Source organism: Bactrocera neohumeralis, chromosome 3 (assembly GCF_024586455.1).
Source record: "Bactrocera neohumeralis isolate Rockhampton chromosome 3, APGP_CSIRO_Bneo_wtdbg2-racon-allhic-juicebox.fasta_v2, whole genome shotgun sequence".
Lineage (NCBI taxonomy): Eukaryota > Metazoa > Arthropoda > Insecta > Diptera > Tephritidae > Bactrocera > Bactrocera neohumeralis.
Window position 1 is genome coordinate 76,796,806 of NC_065920.1, and position 27,798 is coordinate 76,824,603.

A 27,798-nucleotide genomic window follows, 5' to 3' on the forward strand; every position below is an offset into this window, starting at 1 on the left:
CTTTTACATATGGCACAAGCAGGTCACGACTTCCGGTCTTAGACCAAGTATCCTCTGGGTTGAGGGCGAGCTAAAGTGAGAAGGCCAAATATCTCCTCGCCGGGTGTCCCCCTTTTTGATGACGGACGCTTAAAACTTGTTAATGATTGAGATTTAAGGGCATGCACCTGGAATGGCCGGTCCCTTAATTAAGAAGGTGCATCTGTCCAGCTGAAACTTAGCACGTTCGGTGAATATAGGTTTGGACAGGTTCGGTAAATAGACTGATATTCGTAAGACTTTGAATAATCCCACTTGAACTGTTGAAAACGCTTGTCCGTTGTGATGCCCAGTTCCCCTAATTACGATTCAAAAAGACCGTCGTATATCTCCAAAGCGTCTAGATCCAGCCATATATGAATTGAGCTGGCCAATATCAACTCCAACCAATTCGCGGGTTTGTAGAATGTATAGCAGCGAAGATGATTCAGCCTTAGTCTGGCGTAAACTGAACAGTGAAGATGAAAGTGTCTAGATGTTCCTACCATATCTACTTCCCGGCAACTTGGAGAAGTTGCGTCGTGTAAAATATTTAGCCTCAACGCAAGAGTGGAATGATAGAATGTCTTTTTAAGATACCTACCAATGCAGCCATGCGAACCGTGTTAAGAGCTAGTAGATCAGTGGACCTCTGGGATAGAAGGCTTTCGCAATCCCACAAGTACTGGTTGCTGACCATTGCTTACTGAGCTCGCGCAAGGAACATAGATCCGGCGGCAAAGTGCAAGACGACAGACGAACACCTGCTCGTTCCCATCCTAACGAAATTTTTGTACGGGTGCATTTTCTTGCAGTCGGCTTTATAATGGCTAACGATGCCACTGTGGCCAGGTGCCAGATAATTCTAAAGGGGAGTAGCTTGCTGTTGCTACTAGTGAGATCATATACTCTTTGACTAACTTTGAGCTCACGAGCTGTCACTCTTGTCCGTCATAACTTGGAAGTCGTAGAGGATTTCGTCTATCTTGGAATCTAAACACACTAATAACAACAAAGCGGAATAACTGTTGCCACCAGGTGCTACTTCGGATTAAGTAGACAATTGAAAAGTAAAGTCCTCTCTCGACAAAGAAAGACCAAACTCGACAAGTCACTCATCATGTCCGTGTTGTTGTTCTTGTTGTAACGGGTACCTAATCCCCTTTAAAATGGTAAGAACTAGACATCTAAATTGTCATCGAAGTCATCCAACGGTAAGGCCAGGAAACGTGATGTTTCGACTGAAGAAGGAAGTCAGATGAGTAGGGTTAGCAGGATATGGAGAGAGGTGGTTAGTGTTATTCGAGGACTCATTGCATGCTGGGCATATATTTAATCAGGATCTATTCAAGCTCAGGGTCTATTCTGAATAAGTAGAAATTTAACCTGCTGCACTATCCATAACGAAGCTGCGCAATGGTCACTCTAGTTTCTCGCGACAACTCGAGCTTTACGAGTTTTGAAGAGAAAGGTTCGGCGTAAGATTTATGGTCCTTTGCGCATCGGGAACGGCATTGACATAGTTTGTCGAAGCAAGGACATCGGTTGGGCTGGCTAGGTCATGTCGTCCAAATGGATGAAAACACTCCAGCCTTGAAGGCTTTTGATTCAGTATGCGCTGATGAAAGCAAAGGAAAATAAGACCTCTACTCCTTTGGAGAGATCAAGTAGAGAAGCACCTGGTAGCACTGGATATCAAAAATTGACGAAAAGAAGAAAGACTACGGGTCTGTTGTTAACTCAGCTGAAACCGCGTAAGCGTTGTCTACGCCAGTAAAAAAGAAGAAGAAGACGCTCCTTTCTACATCCGTACTATCCATACTTGTCTGCTAAGCAGCGAATTCAATTTGCGTTCATGGCTCCCATCAGTATTAGCTTCACGTTTTCGTGTATGTGTGTGTGTTTGCCATTTCTCATTGCTCTCGCTATTCACCAAAATTTTCAGCTTGTTATTCAATTGCTGCTCTTGTTGGCAGCGCCTTGTTTATTATTACAAATACTCTAACACAAAGTTCAAGAATTGTCCTTTGTCGTCTTCTTAAATTTTCCTTAATACCGTGTTTGTTGTTATTGTATTACAAAGTAAACAATTCATGCTTACATTTGAAGCATTTTATAATAGATATTTTGCAGGAAACCACACACCCACCTACAATGAAAGTTGTATAAGGCTGTGTGCGTGCATATATGTGTGTGTTTACCTATGTATTAGCATAAACAAAGGCGCGTATGAGCATATTTCTCGTTTATACCTGCTGCAAGCGTTTCAATTTTGTTATTATTATTTCGCTCCACGCACCACCAACCCCCGCTACTGAAGCTAGCAACTTAATTTTGACTGTGTTGCCTTAGTTTTCTCACTCCACACGTGCTTTTTGCAGCCACCACGTCCGTGTGGCACTTGTTGGCTTCGCTTTCATTGTTAAGCGCTTGTTTTTCATGGCGCTGAAAGAAGTCCAAGCTTACACTTACTACACGAGCCAACACAATGTGCTGTGGCAGCAACCGTGTTTAGCATGGCAACGCTTAAAAGTAGTTTATTAACAACAAAGCGCCTGTAGGTATGCAACGCGAGTAAATTTAAAGCCGCTTTGTGGTGAAAGGCAGCTACTGCGGTAAAAGGAGCGTGGTACGGGTGAACGCTACTGCTTTATGTTGACAACGCATGTGTTGCTGGACACCATATTCACTTGTAAAATCGTCTTGTGAACACGCTTCAGCAACAGCTCTGCGTTATGTAACATAATAGCACTTGTGTGGTTGTTGTCAGCAGCTTTGTGACCGGCACTTCATAAACGCTCAATTAGATAACTTTATTAGTGCTATTGAGCATATAAAATTGTGCGCGCGATGGCACCATTAATTGGCCAATTAAAATTTATACCTTTTAAATGCGCGCATTCTTACGTCTTTAAGCCAAATTAAATTGCCATTAAACCTGTTGTAACAAAACACTTTCCCACTTCGCCCATTGACGGTAATAAATCTGCGCGGCAAGCGCAATCAACGTTTCGACACGTCCGGCGGAGCAGGCGGCCGCCTCTTTTGTGGCCAATATTTGACTGTTACGTATACGCCACGGTGAGCCAACGCACCTACCACGCCACAGCAATGCAGCCAGCAGCTTCAGTGGCTTGTTAGCTTATTATTCACCATCCAAAAGTCAACATCTGCAGCAAAAGCTATGCTCAGCGTCCTCTTTCCCTGCGCTTGCCTTGCTACCCTTTGCCTGGCCAGCAGGCACTTGGCACTTGGCTTGCCTTTGCGGTTTTGTTGGCGACCCTTTCCTCTGCGCCGTTAAGGTTTGGCCATGACTCGCCTTTAGTCTCGCCATTTCGTTTACTCATTTTAAATGCGTAGTCACGTTTTATTGCTGCCGGCATATTGTTGCCGCCGCCGTTGCCTCCGCCACGTCTCATCGCAGGCAAAAAGCGAAAATGCTGCAGCTTACCCGTACACAGTTGGGCACCTGATGGCGTCTGGCCGCCACATCAACAGCAAAGCAGTTGAATTTGGCTTAAATTGCCATTGGCCGGCAGCGCGCTAAGAAGAAGTCTTGCTTGCACTTTGCTCAGTCATACGTCTGCGTTTATATGTATATAAATATATATATATATAGTATATATAGTATGTGTGTGCGAGTGTCTCCAGCTGCTAATATTTATATGCTTGCATATATTTACTATTCATTTTTCATAACGATTGCGGTGTGCGCTCCGTGGCAGATCGCCTGTCTGTTGATTTTTTAACCACACGCGCACTCACACACAAGCGCATTTTTCATTTCGCTGCACATTTGCATTTCATGCGCTTTTTTGTTGTACAACTATAACGTTGTTGGGCGAAAAGTGTAAATATGAATGCGAAATAGAGACGCCAAGCACCTTGAGGATAGCTGGTCCAGTGCTAATGCCGATTGGGTGAATGAAATTTCGGATATTACCGTAAGAAATTCAGTTGCTTTTTTGGCAGGGCTTTAAAAATTATATGAAAATAATCGGCACTAGCGGTATTTACGGTACTTTAATATTTGGAGATTCGTCTTGAAAGTTTTTGGATGCTTTTAATCTCCAGGAGATTCTCCGAAAAACGTTGCCTGACAGTGAGGAATATTTTCTGCTTAAAATTATCGCAACTCCGGAATGGAAAATTTGTTTAATACAATAGATGAATAGCGTTTAGGTTAGGTTCCATGACTGATCTAGGATCCAGGAACTAACTCCAGTGAGGAACTCCCTTATTGGATCTTATAGATCGGCGAAGCGCCTTGTGGACAATACAAATCTGCTTCCGTCTTTAATATCTATTCCCATCAGTTCGGTTTGATAGCTGGAAGTATGCGCTCCTAAGTGTTAGTGTCTCGATCTTGACTATCAAACAAATTACTGAGATGTTCTCACCTCATTTCCTTCAATAAAGCTTCTACAGTTCGCCTCCGGCAAGTTACTCAACCTCATAGCGTGGATGTCGATAAGACCTTGGACTGTTGGAACTCGCACAATTATGCAGAGACTAGACTTACTGAGGTCAAAGAACAAACTGTATCTCTTACTATCGGTCTTTGGTTAAAAGGATCTGGCGACAGCGCTTGAACCGATCGTGACCCAGCATTGGCCAAGCATACGTAAAGCTCAGATAGCCAGTTGCGAAGAAGTAGTAGTAGTAGAACTCGCAAGGAGGGTGTAACACCGACCCACTCCCATTCTACTGATACTCAGGCTGGGGTACCTTTCCTTGTTAATTTTAGTTCAGTTTTGAAATTACCTGCGATTCCGCTGTGGCCTGGCTACCGTACTAGTCTTATCAAAAGTTGATGCCATTGATAATGAGGTTAGACATTTCTTAACTCGTAACTCCTGCTCTCCAGAGCACTAAATCTTCGCCTACCTTAATGGCTGCGACCTCGTTTCGAAAAACACTACAATAGTCCAAAAATCTGAATCTGAAGTTGTTAGAGATTTTCCTATAGTACCCCTCCCACAACCTTCCGCTCAAACTTTCACCCATTCATTAAGAAGCTTAGAGGCTGCACTTTGGAGCAGTGAATCTACCGCTATCTTAATGGCAGCAACCTTGGTTTGAAATCGTCTTCAGGAAGTCTGAAACTGAAGTTAATAGAAAGTTTCCAATAACTTAGCCCTCCACCAACTTTCCGCACAAGATATCAACCATCCGTAAATATGCTTACTGCTATCTCCCCCTTATCCAACGGCTTTTACCCACCCACAGCTCTCTCTAAGACATGTGAGCAGAGAAAAAGCCGCCAGAGTTTGGTTTATTGATTTCATGATCCAAAAGATCCGTTATAAAATCGAAGCGTGCTAGAATTTCCAAATGTTCAGAAAAATTTTCTTTAGAAATCTAAAAACTCTGAGTCTCATAGCAACTTTTACGGTCATATACCTACCGGCGGTATCTAAATGAACTGTACGCAGAAAGGCATTAAATGCTTTTGTTACTGAGGACCTTAGTACACCACACATGCTGATGAGCGCCGCTCGTTGAACGTTCTACAACTTCCTTGCAAGTATGTATTGTTTTTTCTAGAACCTTCACCACATCGAAATCTTATGCTTTTGTTTATTGCCTGACAAATATATTTAAGGAGTTCGCGAAAACTTCTAGTGGATTGGTCCAGCACTTTCGGAGAAAATTTTCCACACCGACTCTGAAACAGCGTTTTGAGAAAAATATGCTTCTAGCATCCAAACCATTCGCAAACATTTTTCAAACTAACTCTGAAAAAATGTTTCAAGAAAACTATGCTTCAAGTGTTGGAAAGCGATTTCATTAAGGCGGAGACGTCTTTACTAATACTCTCATATTTCCGAAACTATTTATTTGCGGAATTAAATATTCAGAAATTCTGCCTTAATTGTGTATGTGTTAATCCCAACATACATTTCGGATTCATCTTCTCATAAATAGTCCCCAAGCAGACATAGTCGCTATCCCCACTTATTTCAGTCTCATATAACGTCAGCTCTCATATTACGTCAGTTCTTCAATTAATCATATTTCCAACAAAATTAAAAATTTCAACATAGATTTGCTCCGTTCAGTTTTGTCGTCCGCACACATTGAAAGCTAGCGGCCCACTACCACTACAAGCGCAAAACTCCTCCTTTGCCAACGCCCGTTTGCCGAAGCTTGTGTTGTTGCAACATGTTTGAGTTCGACTGTGCTCGGCTGATTTGCGGAGGATGGCGTGTGGAGCTGTGGTGGGCACCCATACTTTCACCTGAGAGCAAATCAACTGCAACAACAACAACAACAACAGAGAGAGCCGATACAAATTAACAGTGATTATTTAGGTATATTTATGGTTAGCTTATTAAGCGCATGCTGCGCAAGTCAAAATAAGAATTTATGAAAATTATGTTGTAATTATTTATTTTATTGGGATGTAAGTAAATAATGCTTATAACATTATTGCTGGAAAATTCTAGTAAATTTTTTTTTATAAGACTAGTGTAGAAGTTTTTTAAAATTATGTATATAAAAATAATAAAGAGAAAATTATATTGGGTAGTCGAAAAAGTCTTTTCGTATTTCTAATCAAATTTTAAGTTTTTATTTATATTTATAATAATAAGTAAATAAACAAATATGTATCATTTTGGTCGACAACTTTTTGCCATTTTTTCGCTAGGGACATTATTCCATCAGTGTAAATCGAAATTTCAATATTTGGATAAAATCCATTGAAAAGGAAAGCCAAAATGACAAAAAAAATAAAAATAATGTACGGACGTTCCGAGGTCGGGAAAAGGTAGAGGAGGGCGTGGTTGAATTTTTAAGGATTAAAAACAATTTAATTCGATTTTGGGCAAAATTACGAGTCCTAGAAGAAAAAGTTTTAAAACAAAGTGGTAGATAATGATAAGATCCATAACTTTTCTATATACATTTTTTTCACATAACCTCAAAATTTATGTGAAAAACTCAAATAACCAAGATTTTGGGTTTTTATTTTTTATTTTGCAAAATTTTTTTTTACTTTCACGAATTTTGGTGTAAACTTTTACTTTTTTTCCGATGGGTTTAACCCTACTATGTTTCTTATTGTTTTCTAAAATTATTTACCTTGCTCTATACACAATAACTTAGAAGCACTTTAGCGCAATTTTACTCTGCTTTTCTCTGTTTTCACAATAATTTATTTAAAATTTATTTTTATTTTCCTTTCAATTTCATTTATTTACTCTTATGTGTGCATGCCAGTTGCTTAAAAGCTCAAATTTCTCTAACAAATATTGACCGAATTCTTCTTGGCGCTGTTTGCGCACAAAAGTATGCTATGCTATGCAAAGTTGTCATTGCTGATATTGATGATGGAAATGCAAATAGCAAGCAGGTAAACACACACACATCGAATAATATTTTGCTAGCAGACGATATTCTTGGCACGTCCTGTTTACATGCAGAAATATTCTAAATGGCCAGTTTCGGCATTTATCGAGACAAATATGTGCATTTGTGTGTGTGTGTGTGTGTGTGCTACAGCTTGTCTTATTTGCCCCAAGTAAAATGCGAAATATTTTCAGAATGCTGGACATGCCGTTGCACCGCATGCCTTTTGATTTTTCGGGCTTTTTAAACATTTACGTAGCATACTTTGAGGCGCATGGCCAGTTATTGTTACTCTTCACAGATAAATGCATAAATATAAGCAGCTATGACATTTTGAGTGCTGCTACAACATGAATACATGTGCTTGCCAGTCCGAAAGCATAAAGCCGCTGCATGCTGCCACAAGCATGTAATGCCAATAAAAACAAAGTCGCAAAATCACAAAATGGCAACTTAAATATACTTGAGGCTGGCAATAAATGCAATGCACTGTAGACAATATTTGTTATACAATTTCGATAGCTGGAGCACAAGCGCTGCTAACCAATGTGTATTTAAAGGCTGCCGTGTGCTGCTGTGTGTGTGTTTGTGTGTGTGTCTGTATGAATATGGGATTTCAGCTTGTATTTTAGTAGATGCGCGTGTGTGTGTGTACAATGTATTTTAATCGTGTATAAGTTGCTGAACATGCCTGCACAACAAATTTCGTAGCATACTTTTAGGCATTTTCAACTCAACTGTCTAGAATTTGCATAAATGTCTAACATACGAAACAAATGCAAACATGTGTGCAAATACACACATTCACACATATATGTACACACATTCACACGCATATAAATGTGTGTATTTACTCACTTGTTGACGTGCTGATAGCCAATGAAATTTTAAGTGAATTAATTTTGTCATTTCTCCGCAAGCAACATAACTTTCTTACTTTCTCTTGCTTTTCGTTCAAGCAAAGGATTTTCACTTCACCACACACATAATATTTGCCTTTAATCCAAGCATGCCACACACGTTCCTACAAACATACATACCTGTATGTGTGTGTGCAGCCTGAACACAAGTACCACCAAACACATGAGTTGCCGTATGTAATCAGTGCGTACATTGCAATATCAACTTTGCTCTCATACAATATTCAATAGTTTATTCATAAGACAAACACCGAATTGTACTCGAGGCTATTTTGGTCCTTTGTGGCATTTTACGTAATTAAATTTCAAGCCAATGAATTATAATTTCAATCAAAATCCTTTACGGATTTCCTTCTCACTGTATATTGTAATTACGGCGTATAAAGTTGGCTTGTTTGCTGGCGGAAAACGCTCGTTTGCATGGAAATTAAAGCGCCAGTGTGTTGATATGGATATTCTTACACTTTTCGCAGAGAAAGAATTTCTGCACATTTTTGTTGCATATTTATTTTGTGATTTATTTAGCATCATTTATTGTTGTTGCTGTGTAAAGAATTTTGAGCGACTTTGAAAGCATTCATGAAAGAATGTTTAATAAATTTCTTGATATTTGATTTAAATTTGACTTTTACTTTAGAGTGCGCTTCTGATATTTAAATTTAACAAAAAAAGCACTTTGTGTCAAAACTTAGTGAGATAATAAAATATAAATAAATTGATAAATGATTTTTCGAAATTTCGTCAGTTTGACATGCAAACAGAAACCAAACACACCACACCAAAGCCGCTCAAAAATCAAGAGAATGCTAATTGATTTTTTCGATATTCGTGGTTTGGTGCATTTGTTCCGAAAGAACAGATGGTCAATAAGGAGTTCTATTTAGCCATACTGAGGTGTTTGCGTGAGAGCATATATAGTACATGAATCATAATGTTGCTTTCAAAGTAGAGCTTCAATATCTTGTGTTAATTACAGCCAAGCCACATAGAGGCATATCTTCCAAGTTCAGTGGAAACGATATTGTAGTATGTTTGCCCAGTAGTCCTTCAAACAATTAAAAATTTCGGGTCTATTGGAAAGATCAGCAGATCGATCCTGCTTATCATTCAAATGATAACATCTGATCCAAGTAGAGATATTTTTCTCAATACACTTTTCTTGATAGATTACACGTGAGTCGTGTCAACCTGTCATGTTATTTGACAAAAAATAAATGCTAAAGAATGTTCTTTCCAATGGTAATAAACATTCCCCATTAAATTTGAAGTTTCTGTGTTTTAATCTGCTTTAAGTCAGGACGTTATGCAGGTCATGTTAGGATCTCTGTCGATTATATTATATGTAGGACTCTCCCATTATTTTGCTTTCGACCATTACCAGTTCTAGTAGACCAATGTAGCTAAAGCAGCTCCAATAAATTAGAATATTTCCACTTCCGAAATTTATTATGCTTTGGAAACATATACTTTGGAGATTCCCATGACTCTTTCGGAATTTTTTTCTCTGCCTTTCGTATTACTAAATTTGATTTGATTATCTGAAATTTGCTTTCATCACTTGAAATGGCTTTGTTCTAAAAAATTAGCGGCCTTTTTTAATAATTTTTCTTTCAGTTCTTTTGGCTGATTATAGTCTTTCTAATCTTGTTGTGGCTGGAACAACCATCTTCTAGGAGTCTTCACTGAGTTATTCACGCAAAAATTTTCATCTGAAGGCTCTGCTAAGTAAGTCGGACTTTAACAGTCGGGTCTTTCTTCACCTCTCTGATCATTGTGGTTTCTTTGCGAGCAGTGGTTGCCTTGGACGGCCTGATCTTGACGCGCTTTCTAGTTTTCAATTCTTCTTGTAATTTTTATCACTTTTTGGATTGTGACCTTATACCTGGAATATTTTTCGCGATTTTGAAATGCTGCAGTCCATTTAAATGATTTTGAACGCACAGTTTTCGGAAGTCAACAATTATTTCTAAAGATATTGGCATTCTTACTAAATACAATTTTAGAAGAATTGACTGAAACATTTTATTGAGATTAAAATGATGAAATATCATCTTTCCTAAATTTTCTTTTTGGCATTTATAAAATGTATTTACACTTGATATACACTTTTTTGACGCGTGCAAAGCTCAAGTGATTATCAAAATATATTCAGTCTGCTAGCGAAAAAAGTTATGGTTTAATATCATACTGTTATTTTTTGCTGCCTTTCAGTATGAATTAGTAGTATCTGCATATTTGAATGTAAATTATGGAAGAAATATTCAAATAATAGTAAAATTTTTTTGTAGCCTCCGTAGTTTTGTTGTATACTGTAATGTCAAATGTTCATAGATTTGAAAATATTTTTCGAAGCTATTCCGGCAAATAGTTTTATAGATATAAACATATTTATAAGAATTTTTTAACTTAGTGTAATCGGTTCTCAAAATTTTAACTGCTTTTCTCGAAACGCTGATTTCAGAGTCAATGAAAATTTTTTCCGAATTGGCTGCACTGAACAGTTTTAATTTTTCACACAATCCTGCTAGATATATTTTGTCAAGTAATTATCGTAGGAATAAGATTTTTAATAATAATTTTGATTTTTTAAGCCACTATGAAATATAAGTCTTTAAAAATTATTTTTTTTTTTGGGAAGCCGCCCTTTTGTCAAAGATCTAAATTTTGAACTAATCCTTCGTTCATTTCCTGCTTTCATATATGGTAATAATACTTTTTTGTCGTTTTTGTATTTGAGATATGTAGTTTTGAGCTGACACGATTTCTTCCTGACTTATTATCGGCTGCGGTATGAATCACCGATTATGAAAGCACATTAAGTTCTGTAAATGTTTTTTATTTTTGATTTTTTCCTTCTAATTCTAGGCCATTGTATAGATAATATCTACTAGTTTAACGAGAATTTTTTGTAGTAATTTTCATTCATTGAGAAGGCCAAAATCACTGCAGTAGTAGAAAACCGATTTTTGAACGCCTCGGAGATCTCGCGTAGCTCAAAAATATTTAATTTTGTTCCTCAAAAATTTCACTGGGTATTCTAGAAATATGTATAAACATACGCTGAAAATTTTAATACAATTGCTTCTCTTTATAATTTCTCAACAACAACAAACCTAAAGCAAATATTTTAAAGGTGGAAGTTGTCGTTTTCGATTTGTCAATTCTACTATGGATGTTTTATATGATATTTTAGCATCCTCTGAAAGCGGTCTGCCATCTTCTCTGACACATTTTCACACTCTTGTTCTTTTCTTTGTTTTTTGGTACTTGTAGAGGAGGTACGTGGTTGATGTGACAACCGAATAAATTTTCTTGCATATTAAAGAGAGACATAGTGACTAATGCTTCCTCAGCACTAACGGATATGATTATTATCCTTAAAGTATGCAATATTTAAGTAGAAATAGGCATACCTTTAATTTAATTTTGTAGTCGAATGTTATCCCTTCGTATAAGTGCTCGAACTGAGACGTTTTAAATCCATGAAGAAAACCGTTGGTGCCAACAATTCATGGTACCAGTGCATTTGTTGCGAATGTCGTATTCAAAATCGATAATCTACACTTCCTTTACTGCCTTTTCACTGCAAAATATTTATTTTTATAACAGTTTTAGACTTCTTTGGGGAAATCATCGTTTCCTTCCAATATTTCATATGTATGTAAGTCACGTGCAGGCATAGAATGGGTGGAGTCATTATAAGATTACATATTAGACTTTTTGCTCTTTAATGTTATGTGCGAAGTCATTTTAGATTTATCCATCACTCAGAAAAAGGTTTCATCTACTGTTACAACGCATTACTCACGTATGTCTACATCATATTTTGTAAGAAGATTCTTGAGCTACGAAAGCAATAATATTATCATGGGAATGCCTTTTTTCCATGTTGTGATACAAAGCGAATTGTAGTGGGAGAAATATCCAACTCGAAATTGGCGGAAACAGTTCATGCGAAGTAACTTAATAATTTTCCCAAGACACCAATAAAACCGCATTCCACCCTTAATGGTGTCACTACCGTCTGTTTTGTGATATGTGAGGTCTTACCATAAATGTACAACAAATCTTTCAGAGTTGATAACCTTTAAAATTTCACTGAGTTAGCGATACGACTTCGAATTGTCTGGCTCTCAATTTTTCCAATATCAAAGAGAGGTGGATGTATGTATACCGGTAAGAAAAGAGAATCCGATTTCATGAGATCTAGATGAAAGTTAGATTAGGTTAGTCTGATAGGCTCCTGAGCCACGTAAAGATAAGTTTTGGTCTGAAGTGATGTCAGTTCTAGTATCGCCACGTAGCTCATGAGAGTAGTCAACCTGTAGGATGCTAGAGTTTGATGACAATTGCAAGAGATTCAGATGCCTCATCATCGATACCTCTTTCAGTATCTCATAACTTTGCCTTACTAGTGCGGGACATTACATCAAATCTTTACATTCTTTGCCACGCTGTTATCCAAATTGTCGTACAAGCAATGCGTGGCCTTACAAATGTTGGTCACGTTATCAGATGCTAGTCATTCACCACTTGACAATCTAGGCCTGGTACCAAGTAAAAGTGTAGATGCTTGCTCCTGGCGACACTCTCCGCTGCTGCTCTGCTTTCCCAGATATTTTTCGGCGATATGTGAATCGAAGTTAATTACTGCTTTTTATTGCTGATTGCTTGTCTCACACCTAACTCTGCACCGTATATCCCTGCATCAACTCCAACCTACATTTTCGAGCCATCAATCCTTTTCTTCTTTATTGGCATATACACCGATAACGGGGTTATAGCCGAGTTTAGAACAGCGGTCTTTCTTCGTTTCGATTTTTGGCGCCAATTGGAGATTCCAGGTGTAACCAAGGAACCAACCTCCACCTAGTCTTTCCGATGGAGTAAAGGCCTTTCTCGTCCTCTGCTTCCCCCAGCGGATACTGCGGCGAATAATCTCAGAGCTGGAGTATTTTCATCCATTCGGATGACAGAGGTCTTGTAGTCGGCGTAGCCATTGTCTCTCATCCGAGGCTGTTGCATCCGAAGCTGTTGCATTCATTTCCTTGAGCGTTTTTGTAAGTGGCGGGTCCCAAACCCTGAGCACAAGTCTGAGAAGAGATGATTCGTGTCCTCACCTAACTCGCCTGCAAACAGTTGATTTTTGGCTACCCAGACGATACTTGGCCAAAGATCGAAAGTCGTAATTAATTTTTTGCGAATCGATTGCTTATTTTACATAAAGGACGCAGAAAAAGTAAGGTCACCTTGACACAATGTGTACTTATCACTATAAGCAGCTATAGAACCATGAAACCATGCAGTTACCGTTACTCCGCAAGCAATTGCATTCATTGCTCACGCTTGAACCGCTGCCGGTACTCGCTTGCCAACGCTAATAACGAGCAATATTCTGGCGTCGACAATGCGCTACTCGATATAAAATCAAATCAAGTACCTGCAAGAGCGTTAATATACAATATTGCTAAACTGCAATTACCGTTAAGTGTCTGAGCAATGCTACACCTCCACTACGGTGCCAACTGAGCAGCTCGGCAATGTCAGCAAATATTGCAAATGTGTGCTTACAGTACTACTTGTTTTCATTGACATTGTTTTTGTTGTTGCTTTTTGGTATATTTTTCCATTTTTCACAACGGTAAATGTTTACAAATACCGTTTCATGATACTCGTCGTATTTGCAGTGCGTTGCTGTTGCTGCTACTTTGCTGATTTCACCATTCGCATGTGTGCACTCGCTTGCATGTGTGTGTATGTGTGTGTGTGCTTGTAAGCTGCAAATATTTTCAATTCCTCTAACACGTATCGATGTCGATGCCATTCCAGTGATAAGAGCAGAGCACAAAAAGTGCCGATGATAGACGGACGACGGCGACGGCAGCTGAGTTGTTTGTTGAGGAAAAGTGGCTGGTAACAGGAGTAGTCAACACGTTGGCCGGATGGCAGGTTACAGTTAGTTATGTGCGTGTGTGTATGTGCAGTTGAAAGGAAGCGAGTTCAACTGAGCTAGCGCAGAATGTGGCCAGAATGGTGCCGGTGTGGCAGGAGTCTAGCATCGTAGCAAGATTGCAACTATAAATCCACACACACACGCATACACACATATGAATATACAAGCAGTTTCTCATGTATGTGTGTGTGTTTGTGTGACTGACTACTGTCTGGCAGCAAAGTTCAGTTCAGCTCCCTCCAAAGCACACACAATCAAGCAAAGAGTCAAACATGCCACAAAACATGACAAGCATCTGTACAACTGCTTGTAGTGTGGCTGCGTGTGTGTCCGTGTGCAGCTAAGCATGTGTTTTCGCACACTTTGTACTCACTTGCCGTCACATACGTGCTGCACATGTGTCAGACAGATGGTTGTTCATATTTCAATGTCTTGTGCCAGGAAGAAACGTGTTCGACTTGACGACGACTTTTGTGATTTTTCAGCTCTTTCGCCAGTCCCTTACGCCCAACCGCCGCCTCATCATCATCATCATCGTCCGTTGTGCTTTGTGTGTGTCTTTCATTTACGGTTTCTTCATGCAAGTTCACGCACTGATTTTTATTTGTATTTGTATTTGCTGTTGAAAAAGTGAGCATCAAGCGCTTGCTGACAACTTGCCATACAACGTGGATAAAGGCTAAGAGCTAACGCATACATACACACACACAAACATTTGTTAGTGTCAATAGACGAGACTGTGCGTCGCACGCACTGTTTGCACACCCCTGCGCTGCGTAGAAAGGGTGACTGGGGCCGGGCTTATTTTATTGACGCACTTCGTTAATCAGCTCAGTCTCACGTCCAGGCTTTGGGTGGTTCCCCTATCCTTCAGCATATCTCCTTTGGCGAATAGCTGATAGCATTTCCTCTTTTATTATTAGATATTCATTGAAAAATTGTTCCTTACTCTGTTTAAAGGATAGAGTTTTAAAGAATCCTTTATGTGTCATGCGAAACATGTCGGCAGCCAGCGGTTGCCGTGTAAATTCTGAGAAATATGTGATCTTCTTGACATTAGAAAGTCGCTAAGAAAGTCTTCCTGATAACACTGTACATTTAATGAAGGGCCACTTATAATATGACAGAAAATATTTTAGAGTTATTATAAAAGCTCAAAAATCGGAGATATAGAAAAATTCCGATACATCACCTGGTAGTTATCTATTTAGATGTGGTAAGGAAGAGAAATGAAAGTTTTAATATGAATAGTCGTACAATTTTACATATGCTGAACTTGAGTAAGTAGTTCAAGCCTAGATTGCCCACAGAAGATTGCTTGTAGGCTATGCTGCAGGCAAGAAAACTGAATGTGCTATTGGTTTAGGTTAAGTTAGTTTCACTCAAGATGGGAGGTCGCACTTGGACATTTTGTGAAGCCCGAAAATTAAACTCCTCTATCCGATCATATAAAGTAAGTCGAAAAAGCTGCTTAAGATCCAATAAAAATATGCTTTCGCGGTTTATTTCTAAGTGCGAGCTCTTAGGCATTCAAGACTTCTTTTCGCAAATGCATAGAATGAAGAAGAATTTCATAAAAGATGAGATGATGAGATGTTTCGACCTACTTGACGTTCTCTTCCAACCGGTTTCTACAACTGGAATCCGGTAAGCTGCTCAACCTTTTCGCTTGGACATCATTGGTGCAAATACCAGCTAGAACTGCTTCGACTAGGGAAAAATGGCGTTATTACGGTCGAGCGAATCATTATCGGTAGAATGGGAACGGGTCGTTGCTTCTGCATCCTCCTGTGTGCTACTACTGGATAGCTGGGCCTCGCGGATTCTTGGCCCACGCTGGGCCAGCATCGGTACTTGAGCGGTCGCAAACGCGTTTTAGCCCAAGATAGATCGCAGAAGATCTAGTGATCTCCTTGCCCTCAGTAAGGCTAGCCTCTCATTAGTAGTGGGACTCTTAATAGGTCACTGACCTATTGGCATACATGCGGTAAGAATGGGAATCTTACCGGTTGCTGACTGCAGTAGTTGTTTGGAAGAAGATGCGGTAGAAACAAGCCAGCATTTCCTTTTTGACTGTCCCACGCTTGGTAGGCTTAGACATTTGGGGGCGTATACCTTCGGACATCCTACCGAACTGGCGGGTGTTGAAGTTAAGCGCCTTTGTAAATATATATTGGCAACAAAGCGTTTCGCCAATCTGTTAGTCTGAACACGAGAGTTCCTTGTCAATGGCCTCACAAAGAAATACATTACTAGTCCACGTGTGATCTCTGATCGCCCATCTAACCTAACCTAACCTAACGATCGAGCAACTCACTAGAGCTTTTTTCTTTGGGTCAAAAGAAACTTGTGTCAGCGCAATAACTAATGGTAGCTTCGCGCTGTTCCAGCTTGCGTAAAGACCAGGTATCTCGTACTAGAATACAAGAAAAGAACGGAGCTCGACTCACTCCCATTATATTGATAATAGGGCTAAGATATATTTTCTTGTCAGTCCTTGTTTGTGTTGATTGTGTTGATAACGATGTTAGTTAATCCTTTAGATGGTTAGAGAGCTTAATACTATTTAGTAACAGAACTCTGCTATCATAGTGGATAGTCACTTTTCTGAAGAAGGCTACTCTGCGGAGCAATAGACACTGCATACGTGGTTATGGCTGAGTTAACGACAGAGCGCTAGTCAGTCATAAATTGGTCCTCTGCTTCCAACGGCGAGTACTGAGCTGGAGTGTATTCTATTCGTACAGCATGACCTAGCTATCGCAGCCGCTATCCCTTGATTTGCAGAACTACGAGATTGTCGGAATATATTTTGATCATCATTCCATCGACATCAATATTCGGTATTCGTATTAAAAGAGCGCTGGACCCACCAACTTATACCGGGCATCCACTCGTGGATAGACAGACAACATGAGGACCGGGATTTCTATCTGACCCAAATACTTAGGAACATGGGTGCTTTAGAAAGTACTTTTTCAGATTCTACAATGACATAAGTCCGAGCTGTCCGATGTGTCCACAGTATAAAGAAGATGTATTATTTGTTTTCCTTCGCCTTTCAAATACAAGGGAAAAACTAAAAACCACACTCGGTGGTAGTTTTACAGTCGATAATTTAACGACACTCATATATCAGTCGACTGATAAATGGAAAGCTGTTAGCGAAGCCTCCGCATTCAAAATGATAAAACTTAGACTTTTTGAACACATTTGGCGTCAATCAGTCCGCACAATAGAGGTTCCTGTCCTTCCCAGGAAGTAATACTTAGCCGGTGGTTTTGTGGGAGAGTCTTGCGTTTGGAGTAAGTTTGGTTTAGCATCGTTGGCCAATACATAAGGGACCTTTCTCTCGAAATCCTAACGCCGACTTATCGGATGTTGTCACTTCCACGCCTCCGCACCATATAGAAGGGCTGTAATGATGAGGGACTTATAGAGTTGGCCTTTGTTTGTCAATAAAGGACTTTTCTATTGCCTATTCAGTAGAATATAGCACCTGTTGATAAAAGTAAATAATTTTACAGTAAAAGTGCTCGACTTTAAGAAGGTCATTAAGATATTGTAATTTATTGCCTTATTGACATTCACTTCGTTTGAATCAGCATTGAGAGCGATACACAAGGTCAAAATGCTATTTAAATCATTGTCGGAGACAACTTTTTCTCTCTGCATTGAAAGACAAAACAAACCGATGGCCCAAGCTTAGAGAAAACACTAGGAGTAAAAGCTGTAAGTCAGGCAGCAATAAAACGGTTCAAAGAATCACATCCAGGAAGCAGCAAAACAAATTCTTCAACTGATCTCTTCTGATCATGACAGCCGACAGGCGCGAAGTTGTGATGCTCACCCAGGACTAGCTGGAAACATTGAAATCTTAGTCATCATAACAACTTGAATCTAAAAAGGTTTCCAGCTAGCGTCACTTACGAACCTCGAAACTCTCTGCTTACAAAATTTATTAAATATTGCCTTCAATTCACTTTGAACTCATTTCTAGCTGAAGATTACAAATTTTTCTAACATATTTACGTTGAAAATATTTAAGGCGACATATGTCGCCAAATATTCTGCATTTCTTGACTTGTAAATACTCTCCCCCTGCTGCCCACACATTGTTTTTCAATACTTGCAAAGTTTTGTTTATCAAATCAGGGATAATTTATTAAACTCCGTTGCAAAAACACATAAATTTATGCGCATTTGTGTGCTTGTGTGTTGCACACACACACTGACATTTCATTAAAAAACGATGCTGAAACTTTCTCTGCGCACTGAGGACAACAGCGAGTGCAATGAGTGTGAAAAATATTCCAAGGCAAACTTAAGTTTTCTGCAAAGTTATGTCATCGTGCCACATTTTTTGCGCTCGCCTCATGTTACCTTTCTGCTATGCTATGCACATATGTCTGGGTGTGAGTAACTTTGTTGCTTATTTCTCTCGATACGTTAATCTTGCATAAAAATTGATGGCCCGTTTGTTGCTGCAACCAACTTCTGCTGGTGCAACATGCTGCCACATCACTTGTGCGCACAATTTCGTGGTTAAATTATATTTGTTTTTGTTGTTCTTCTTACTGTCCTTGTTTTTCATATGACAGTTTGTGCTCTCTTTGTTGTTGTTGCTTTACACATTTGTTGCTATTTGATGTGCTTTTTCTTGTATTTTTTCACACATGCTTGCTTTGTGTCCTCCATGGCGTATGTGGAATTTGTCATTAGGTGTCAGCGGGCTGCCAGCATGCAGAGACACAAACTTTTGTCAAACTTACTTTTGATCGTTATTAATATGAGTTTGACGCCTGCGAAAGTAGCTTGGTCGACAAGGGCGGAAAGGATGTTTGCATAATCCACGACAAATGGTTAGGGAGAACTGCCAATTTATGCGGGTTCTTTTACTTGGTGTGGTAAGATTGTGCACTAACGGACCTCTAATTTGTCATTAGTTGCGTAAGCAAATTTTTCTTTTCACCCAAGTGGAAAATAACCGTTTTGACGGGCTGAATATTAGCCATATTCAAAAGATTAGACCTATTATTAAAATCTAATGGGGGGTTGGTCTCCAATCTAAATGTATGGCTACCATACTGGACGGTAAAATTAAAAATACTATTTTCCTTAAAAATCAGGATTGCATGTTACTTGTCTGTACTAATAACTTGGGTTAGCACCATGTTGAACTAGCTAAAAATTAGTAAATTCAACTATATTTTCCTTAGATTCTTCACTACTCGAATTCCAATACCCACATCCGGGTGAGAATAACCTCTAGAAGTGAATGTGTGAATAGTAAGATAGGATTGTATAACGTCAATTTATACCGACGGGTCTCTCTCTCTCTACCCGTCTACCAAACCCAGCCAGCATCTTCCAATCTTCCCAGCGGATGTACTGAGTATAGAGCTTTATACTCTCTTTTGACAAATAGCTCAGATCAGATGGAAATCAATAACCTACTACAAGATACCGAAGCAAATATGGGCAGGATATGATCAGACTAGAACTAAAGACTTATTGTACATATAGGTCCAGCAATAGTATTTTCAAGCTATAATGGGGCATTGTTCTTTTAGAACAATTATAACAATCTACGCTCGGAGGTAATAAGGAAAGAGTTTTACACTTTGTCTGTGAATGACCGGCTCTAACCTAAACCAGAGACAAAATACTTGAATGCTGAAAAGCATAACAGATATCTCTATATATATCTTTGAGAGCAAAAATAAAACGTGACAGCAAGATTGTAGAGGTCAAAATAGGGCATACAGCGCTACCTACCTACCTGTAGGTGGTAAAGGATTGTGGTTTCTTCGGAATCTCAAAATCTTTGGTAAACACGTCAGATTTTGTAAGATTTGACTTACCGACAGACTTTTAATATTGCATTTGACTATATTTGTGGCTGTGGCTGAGCAATAAACCTAAGCTAATCTGTCTTTACCAAGTCCATCTTGTCGAATTTATACATAAATTCTCGATCTAATAGATTGTACACTCATCTGTTCTCGATATATCAAATTGTAGCCTCGTCTGTTACTTTTGTGACTTAAAAAAAACTGCCTAGAGTACCGCCGCCTTCATGGATTTGTATTTTGCTTTATTATAAATAAAGGAGTTTTCAAAAGGCTCTTCTCGAAATTTAAGATGTATGAGAATATACTGTTCCTTTCTAAAATATGAAATAAAGGGTGAAGTCAAAAGCTTTTCAATTCTAACAAATTAGTAAATTAAATGAGAATTTGAACTAAAGTTTCTTTAAAAAAAACACCACTTATTGCTATTATTTTCACCTTAAGGCTGGATTTTGCCAATGGAAAATGTCTTTATTCTCATAAGAAAAAGATAAGAGATCTCATAGCACTTAATCTGTCCATCACTCTGACATATTTTAAGCTTAAGCAAGACTAGCCTAACAAATAGTTCCTAAATCCAAGACTGTTCCTCACCACACTCTAATCCCTGTCACTATATATGTATACATAAGTTGACAACTACATATGTTAATTTATATTCACCATAACCTCAACCGCATGCTTAACTTAAACACTTTCCCTCAAAACATTTTTTTTCACGTCTCTAATGCGCTCTTCTGCTTTTATCTCTTTATATCCGCAGGTGGCGTGGATGCATTTCGAACAATCGGCCATATTGACCGTTCACAATCACGTGATCACGCGTAATCCCCGCATTAGTGTCACACATGACAAGCATGACAAACACCGAACATGGTTCCTGCATATCAATAACATACAGGAGGAGGACAAGGGCCGCTATATGTGTCAAATAAACACGGTGACGGCGAAGACACAATACGGATTTGTCAAAGTTGTTGGTAAGTCTCCACTCAGGCGCTGCCGCAAGCCAGAAAACCCTAAATGAATAATAAAACCAATTCTACGCAAATAAATGTGCACATTATGGGCCGCATTGGACCACTGGGGGTCAACAAACATTTGCGTAAATAAATGCTTAACAAACAGAAGTTCGTAAGCTCTAAGCAAAAAAAAAATGTTTGTTGTTATTTTTCTTTTCCACGCATACGTGTGTTTACATGTTTATTTATGTGTTCAACTTGGTTTGTTGTTAGTTTGTGACAATGCAGCACGTACTCATTTGTTTACTTAAGCGCAGCTTAACTAACCTCACCAAAGTTGCGGGTGAGCGAAAAAAATTCATCACTGCGCATACCTACATACATTAAGGTGCTTCAAAAAATCATTTATTTTTATTTTTAGGTTGTGTTCTTCAGCTACATATGCTAGACTTTAAGAGAAATATGATTTCTTTATCAGAAGGCTAATTACAGCCCTTTAAAAACTCCTTAAAATCTCAGCATTTTTACAAAAACTTCTTAAGCGCCCTAATGTACTATATACACACACATATAACAGTATTTAACATGGCTAAGTAACATCAGTAAATATTCTTTCCATCTGCATGTTATAAACTTAAAATTTTTGCAGGGTTTTGAAAAATGTGCCGAAATCCAGATAGAAAAGATTTAGCAGTTTAGAGGCGATTACTCAAAACGTCTGTTAAAAACCATGAGACATTATGCCAAATTCAATAGTAATGATAACGAAATGGTAATGATGGTAATTTTACTAACAATTGAATAAATGTGTTAGTAATTATGGAAGTGGTTATGTAGTAAGTAATGTTAAAGTAATGATAATTGTAAAAGTAATAGTAATGGATATTACCAATAGTAGCGTTATTGGCAATGAAACGGTAATTTTGATAAAAATGGTAACAACAACGGTAATGGTACTGGTAATGTTATTGGTATTGGTAATATTAATGGGATAAAAGATAAAAAAAGTTATGATTGATCGAAGACAGTTTTTAAAAAATTCTCTTAAAAAATTGAAATATTAATTTTAATGTTAAAGTGATAGTAATAGTAATGGTAATGATAACGCAATAGTATTGATAAATTCTAATAGTGTTGGTATTGTAAATAGAATGTAAGTGGTAATGGTATCGGTAATGATAATTGTAAAAGTAATAGTAACAGCAGGATAATGGTAATATGATTATTATTGGTAATGAAATGGTAATTTTAATATCAATGGTAACAGTAATAGTAATGTAATAGTAATGTAACAGTTACTAGTAATAGTCGCATTAATGGTAATGGAATGTTAATTTTAATATCAATGGTAATAGCAACAGTAATGGTACTGGTAATGTTTTATTAATTTACTGCTATTGGTATTGGTAATAGTAATGGGCCAGATAAAAAAGTTTATAGGAGGCAAGTTTTCAAAACTCATGTTAAAAGAATTTAAAATATTAATGTTAATGTTAAATTAATGGCAGTAGTATTTGTAATGATTATGAAGTGGTAATAATAATGGTAATGACAATTTTAATAGTATTGATAATGATAGTGGTAATTGTATTAATAAAAGGTAGATGTAATAGTTTTGGTATTGTAAACAGAATGCAAATGATGTGTTATTGGTAATGTCCCGGTAATGACAATTGCTGTTGCATAGACTACCCTACATTGAGATGGTAATGATAGTGACAATTTTAATAGTATTGATAATGGAAAGACTATAGCAGTAGTCATATTATTATTGATTGCAATGGTATTGGTAATAGTAGTGGTAATGATATTTGGTATTGGTATCTGTAATCGTAGTGGTAATTGTAAAAGTAATGGTTATGTTCAATACTATTGGTAATAGTAATTGTAATGGTATTTCGTATTGGTAATGGTAATAGTAATGGTAATATTCAATGTAATGTTAACCTTTAAAACGTTCCACCATTTCAAATCTCCAGAAAATATAATTAGTTTTGATATCTGTTGACTTATTTCGTATGAAAATTTCTTCACATTCCGAATTATTTATCTTAAACATTCCTACCTTAAAGCAAGCAAGTGAAATAATGTCTTACAATGACAAGCAGTCTTTACGTTTTCAAAGACGCATTTATGCTTTCAAAGACTCACACCCAAACGGAAGAATCTATTATTTGGTAGTAAAACTTGTCTTACAATTTTTATGGAATCATTTCCGCTTTTACTACAAAATTTCACACAATTTTTTGTAGCCTTACAAAAGCGTTATAAAAGCACTTCCACCATCTACGTGTGTGTGTGGGTATTTGTGTTGGGTTGTGAACCGGAAGAACTATATTGGGGCATAAAAATCACATTACTCATGTGTATTTGACATTTCAGCATATGTACAATTACATTATTTGCTCGTTGTAAGTACATTTTAGCACACACTAAATATAAAATAAAAAGCACTATAGATATATATGTACATACATATATTATAAATATACAGATGTTGCACGTACTTACTACTAGAGGTATGTTGGTATAGATCATGTAATCACATGCAACAATAGTGTGGCATATTTTTATAGAGTGGGAGTTTACTGTGATGCATGAAAAGGCGACACTTATACAACATTTCACTTGAGAAGAAGCACTGTGAATAACATTGTATAAAAAACTAAATGATTGCATTTTGTATGATTTTATAAGAGTAGCATAACTATTTACTTTGAGCAAGTACAAATGAATGAGTGTATGAATGCATGTGAATGGGTGTCAGCTCGCGAAAGAGCATGTGTGGTGGCGAGTACAACACTGAACTTCACTTTCCCTCAACGCGGCCAGTACAACTCTTAACTTTTTATTGCAGTTGTTGTTGGTGGCTTATAAAAACGCAGCTTTATGACACTTTTACATCTCTGAAATGGACAAATATTGATTTTCACCCCCTACAGCACTGCCTCAGTTACTAAAAAAACTTGGAAAAAATCTATTTACTGAAACAAGAGCCACCTCAAGCATTTAATAATTTTTTGCAATCACGACTTTTAACTTAAAAATAAATAAAGCAAAAAAATATTTGTTTGTCTTGCAAAAGTTGCTCGCGTCAGCGCCGATGCGGAGCGAAATGCAGCGCGAAAAAGTACATAAATGGCATCAGCGAGCAGCAACAACAAACAAGCGTGCGAAGTAAACAACTCAATGTCGGAAAAAATGAAAAAGAGCGCAGAAAAAGGCTGCATATACTTCTTGTTGTTGCTACTGCACTTTTTTCATTTTTCTTGTTTTCTTGCTGCTGGCCGCAAATGTGTCAAAAATCTGACAATGGAAACACACCCTTGAGTAGCACTTGTGTTGCTGTAACACATGAGCGTAATGGCGCCAAAGAGGAGGGCGTGATTGTGCGTGAAGCTGGTTATTTGGTCAAGGTTGCCAACTAAGCATGAAGAAATATTTATTTTTATGAAAATATCTTTCCTAAAAGGATCGAAATCATGTAAACTGATTTTTTGAAAGAAAAAAAAATTAAAAATGTTTCGTGACAGAAAAAAAATTCCATAATTTTTATTTTAATAATATTTTTACTTTCACTATTTCCTGTGCTAACATTTATATGGCAACTCTGTTTATAGCTTTTTTTTTAAATAAGAAAAAAAATTACTAGAATTATTGATAAGTAATGTGAAACACACGAAATCTGGAGATATTGTTTCACGGTTGCCACATTTTTTGAAGTTCTATGAAACTTAAACTCAAAATATACCACAGCTGATTTAAATTTTGAATTGTCAGTGCTAGAAATGAAGGGTACAAGCATTCCTACTGGACCTTAAGCAGAATTTCATAAACAGGGTTGCCATATTTGTATAATTATTTGCAAATTTAAATATTTTCTATAATGCGCAGGGTTAAATTATATATACTGATAAATAGTTGCCTATAGTACATGTGTACAAACATATGTATATCAATATATCAAGCAACAGCATAAAAATGTGTACATGGTTGCCACCTGATTAGTTATTTAATATAAAAGATTCATATATTTTTTGTGTAAATTAAGCTCTTAGAGGTTATTTTAATAGGCTTAAAGAATATTCCCGTTTTCCGAAGACACTTTATTTCAGTGTTGCCAGCTGCTTAAAAAATATAATTAATTTTTTTACTTGGCAAGCTATGAGAATATATTTCGAATACACTTTTTTCAGTCTTGCCATCTGTATCAAAAGGAAAAAAATATGTCAAATAACAATAAAAGTGTGTATATTTTTACCACCTAATTAGTTATTTAATTGAACAGATTTCTATTTTTTTTGTAAATTATCTGTAAAAAATTATTTTAAAATGATTAAAGAATATCCATGCATTTGAAATACACTTTATTTTAGTGTTGCCACCTGTTTAAAATATTATAAATATATTTTTTGTGAAGCTATAAATAAGTTATATTAAATACTTTAAGAATTAATTTCAAATATACTTTACTTCAGTGTTGCCACCTGTTTCAAGAAATATTTTATATTTTAAAATATTTTTTCTTTTATATATAAGAAAATTACTTGAATAAGTTTTAAATATAAATTTCACACGTGCTTGGTTTCATTGTTGCCACCTGTCTCAAAAATTTATGTAATAACTTTTTAATAAAATAAACTATAAAAAAATATTCTAAAAGTCTTAAAGAATATCCTCGTTTTTCGAAAACACTTTGTTGCAGTGTTGCCACATGTTAAAAAAAAATATATAAATAATTATAATACATTTTTCTTTGGAAGCAATAAGTAGTTTATTTTAAAGAGTTAAGTATACATTTCAAATATACTTTATTTCAGTATATCCAGCTGTTTCAAAAAATGTTTTTAATAATTTTTTGTAATTCTTACTTTTTATATTTTTCTTAAAGCTGTTAGAAAACTATTTAAAAAAAATTAATATGTATTTCACATGTACATGGTTTCAGTGTTGCCAATTTTTTTTAAATTGTATTTTACAATTTTTTTAAGCGATGAGAATATTATTTGAAAAAATTTATAAAATTTTTTTTTATATAAATGCTTGTTTGAGACTTTTCTTTTGGGATTTATTTAAAAAGGGTTACCAGTTTGTGCTACTTTTGTGTACCTTTTTGTGTGAACTTATATTTGCTTTAAAGCGTATATCTCCTTCTGGAAAATATTTATTAATTTATTCAATCGGAAATATATTTTTAATTCTTCATTCCTCTTGGCTTACTACATATGCATGTACATACATATGTATGTATGTACACCGCGTGATCAATTTTCAATTAACCGTGCAGATTTGATGCTGTTTCCAGAGAAAAATGAAAGCCTGCATATGAACCCGATGTCTATAAATATGTATGTATGCACTCCCATGTGTACATATATTACATATCCGTGCAGCTTTTCTTACTTTTAACATTTACTTTTGTTTTGTTTTTTTGGTTCACAAAAAGTTGTCCAAAAATGACCAGATTGTCCAGCGGGAATGGTGAGTTTTTATGTCACCGCAGCGCTTTTGTCTCACCTCTGGCCAACTCACTTCACTCTCCGCCCCGCCGCCATGGCATTTGATGTCGAAATTTCCTGCACTTTTTCCCCATCTTTGTTTGTTAAGCGCTTTTTTGTTGTTGTTGTGATTTCAGTACCGCTATTTTGCATAGTTTGTTTGTGTAGCGCGTTGCAAGCGAACGTTTTGTCAGCTGCGTTGCGGCAGCTGCAGCACCAAAAGCAACGAAAAGAAAATAAAAAATAAATAAACAACCGTTAACTGTTTTTGTTGTCATACGCCAGCAAGGCTATTGCCGTTCGTGTTGTTGTTATGCTTTTGCAACATATGTCAAACTGTTGCGCGATGTTTGCTTGCAATTTTTTCACCGCCGCCGCACACACACACACACACATACGCAGGCGCTTGCATATATTTGTTGGGCGGAAAAAGTGCGCGGACTTTTTGCACAGATTTATACGGCAGCGCGGAGCAAAAGAAATTTTACCAAAAAAATGCCGCAAAATATGATACGTGCAACATTTGGCTGGCACACTCGTTTGCGTGTGTGATGGGCGTGTATGGCTGTGTTATGTCCAACATATGCCACTATTTGTCACACAGATTTTTTGGAAAACTTTCGCCAACGTTTGTACAATTGCTCACCAACACACACACACACACACGCACATACAAACATAAACATGAATTTACGCTGCCGCAGAAGCGAGGCAGCGCGCAGCAACCGCAGCTAGTAGCTGATGTGTCAACTTCTCCCATAACCGGAACTCGTGTAAATACTGTCATTTCCGTTGGCTTTCAGCGCACACACACACGCTCACACATATACCCTCAAATTTACATTCGTTCGCTTTCTCATTTGCATTTCCATTTCGTCGCCGCTGTCCATTGCTGCCTGTTGCCGTTGCACTTGCCATTTCCATTTGCTCTGCTCTTCTCAATTCTCCTCCATCTGCCATCTTTATTTCTATTTCCATTTCCATATGCAGTTCAAAATATTATTTTGCATTTGCAGTTTTGTTGCTGTTGTTTGCTGCTAAGTTATAGTTTGGCATAAATGTATTGCTGCTGGCGTCAAACATTTTTGTCGGTTGTTATTCAAATATTTGTCATTTGTAAAATTTGTCATGTAATCGAAAAACTTTTGTAATTTAGAAGTTCACTTAATGCAGATCCCCTCAATTAATGCATACATACATACATGCACGCATATGAATGTGGTTGTGTGTGGTCACGTGAAT

The 27,798-nt window shown here is 37.3% G+C and overlaps 1 protein-coding gene across 1 annotated transcript in view; it reads left to right on the forward strand.

The window, feature by feature from the left end:
* LOC126753582 (interference hedgehog) overlaps positions 1 to 27,798 on the forward strand; it is a 239,384-nt gene that overhangs the window by 140,002 nt on the left and 71,584 nt on the right. The window contains exon 4 of the mRNA XM_050465133.1: positions 20,860 to 21,076. Coding sequence (XP_050321090.1) covers positions 20,860 to 21,076 — 217 coding nt within the window. The remainder of the gene's footprint in view (positions 1 to 20,859; positions 21,077 to 27,798) is intronic.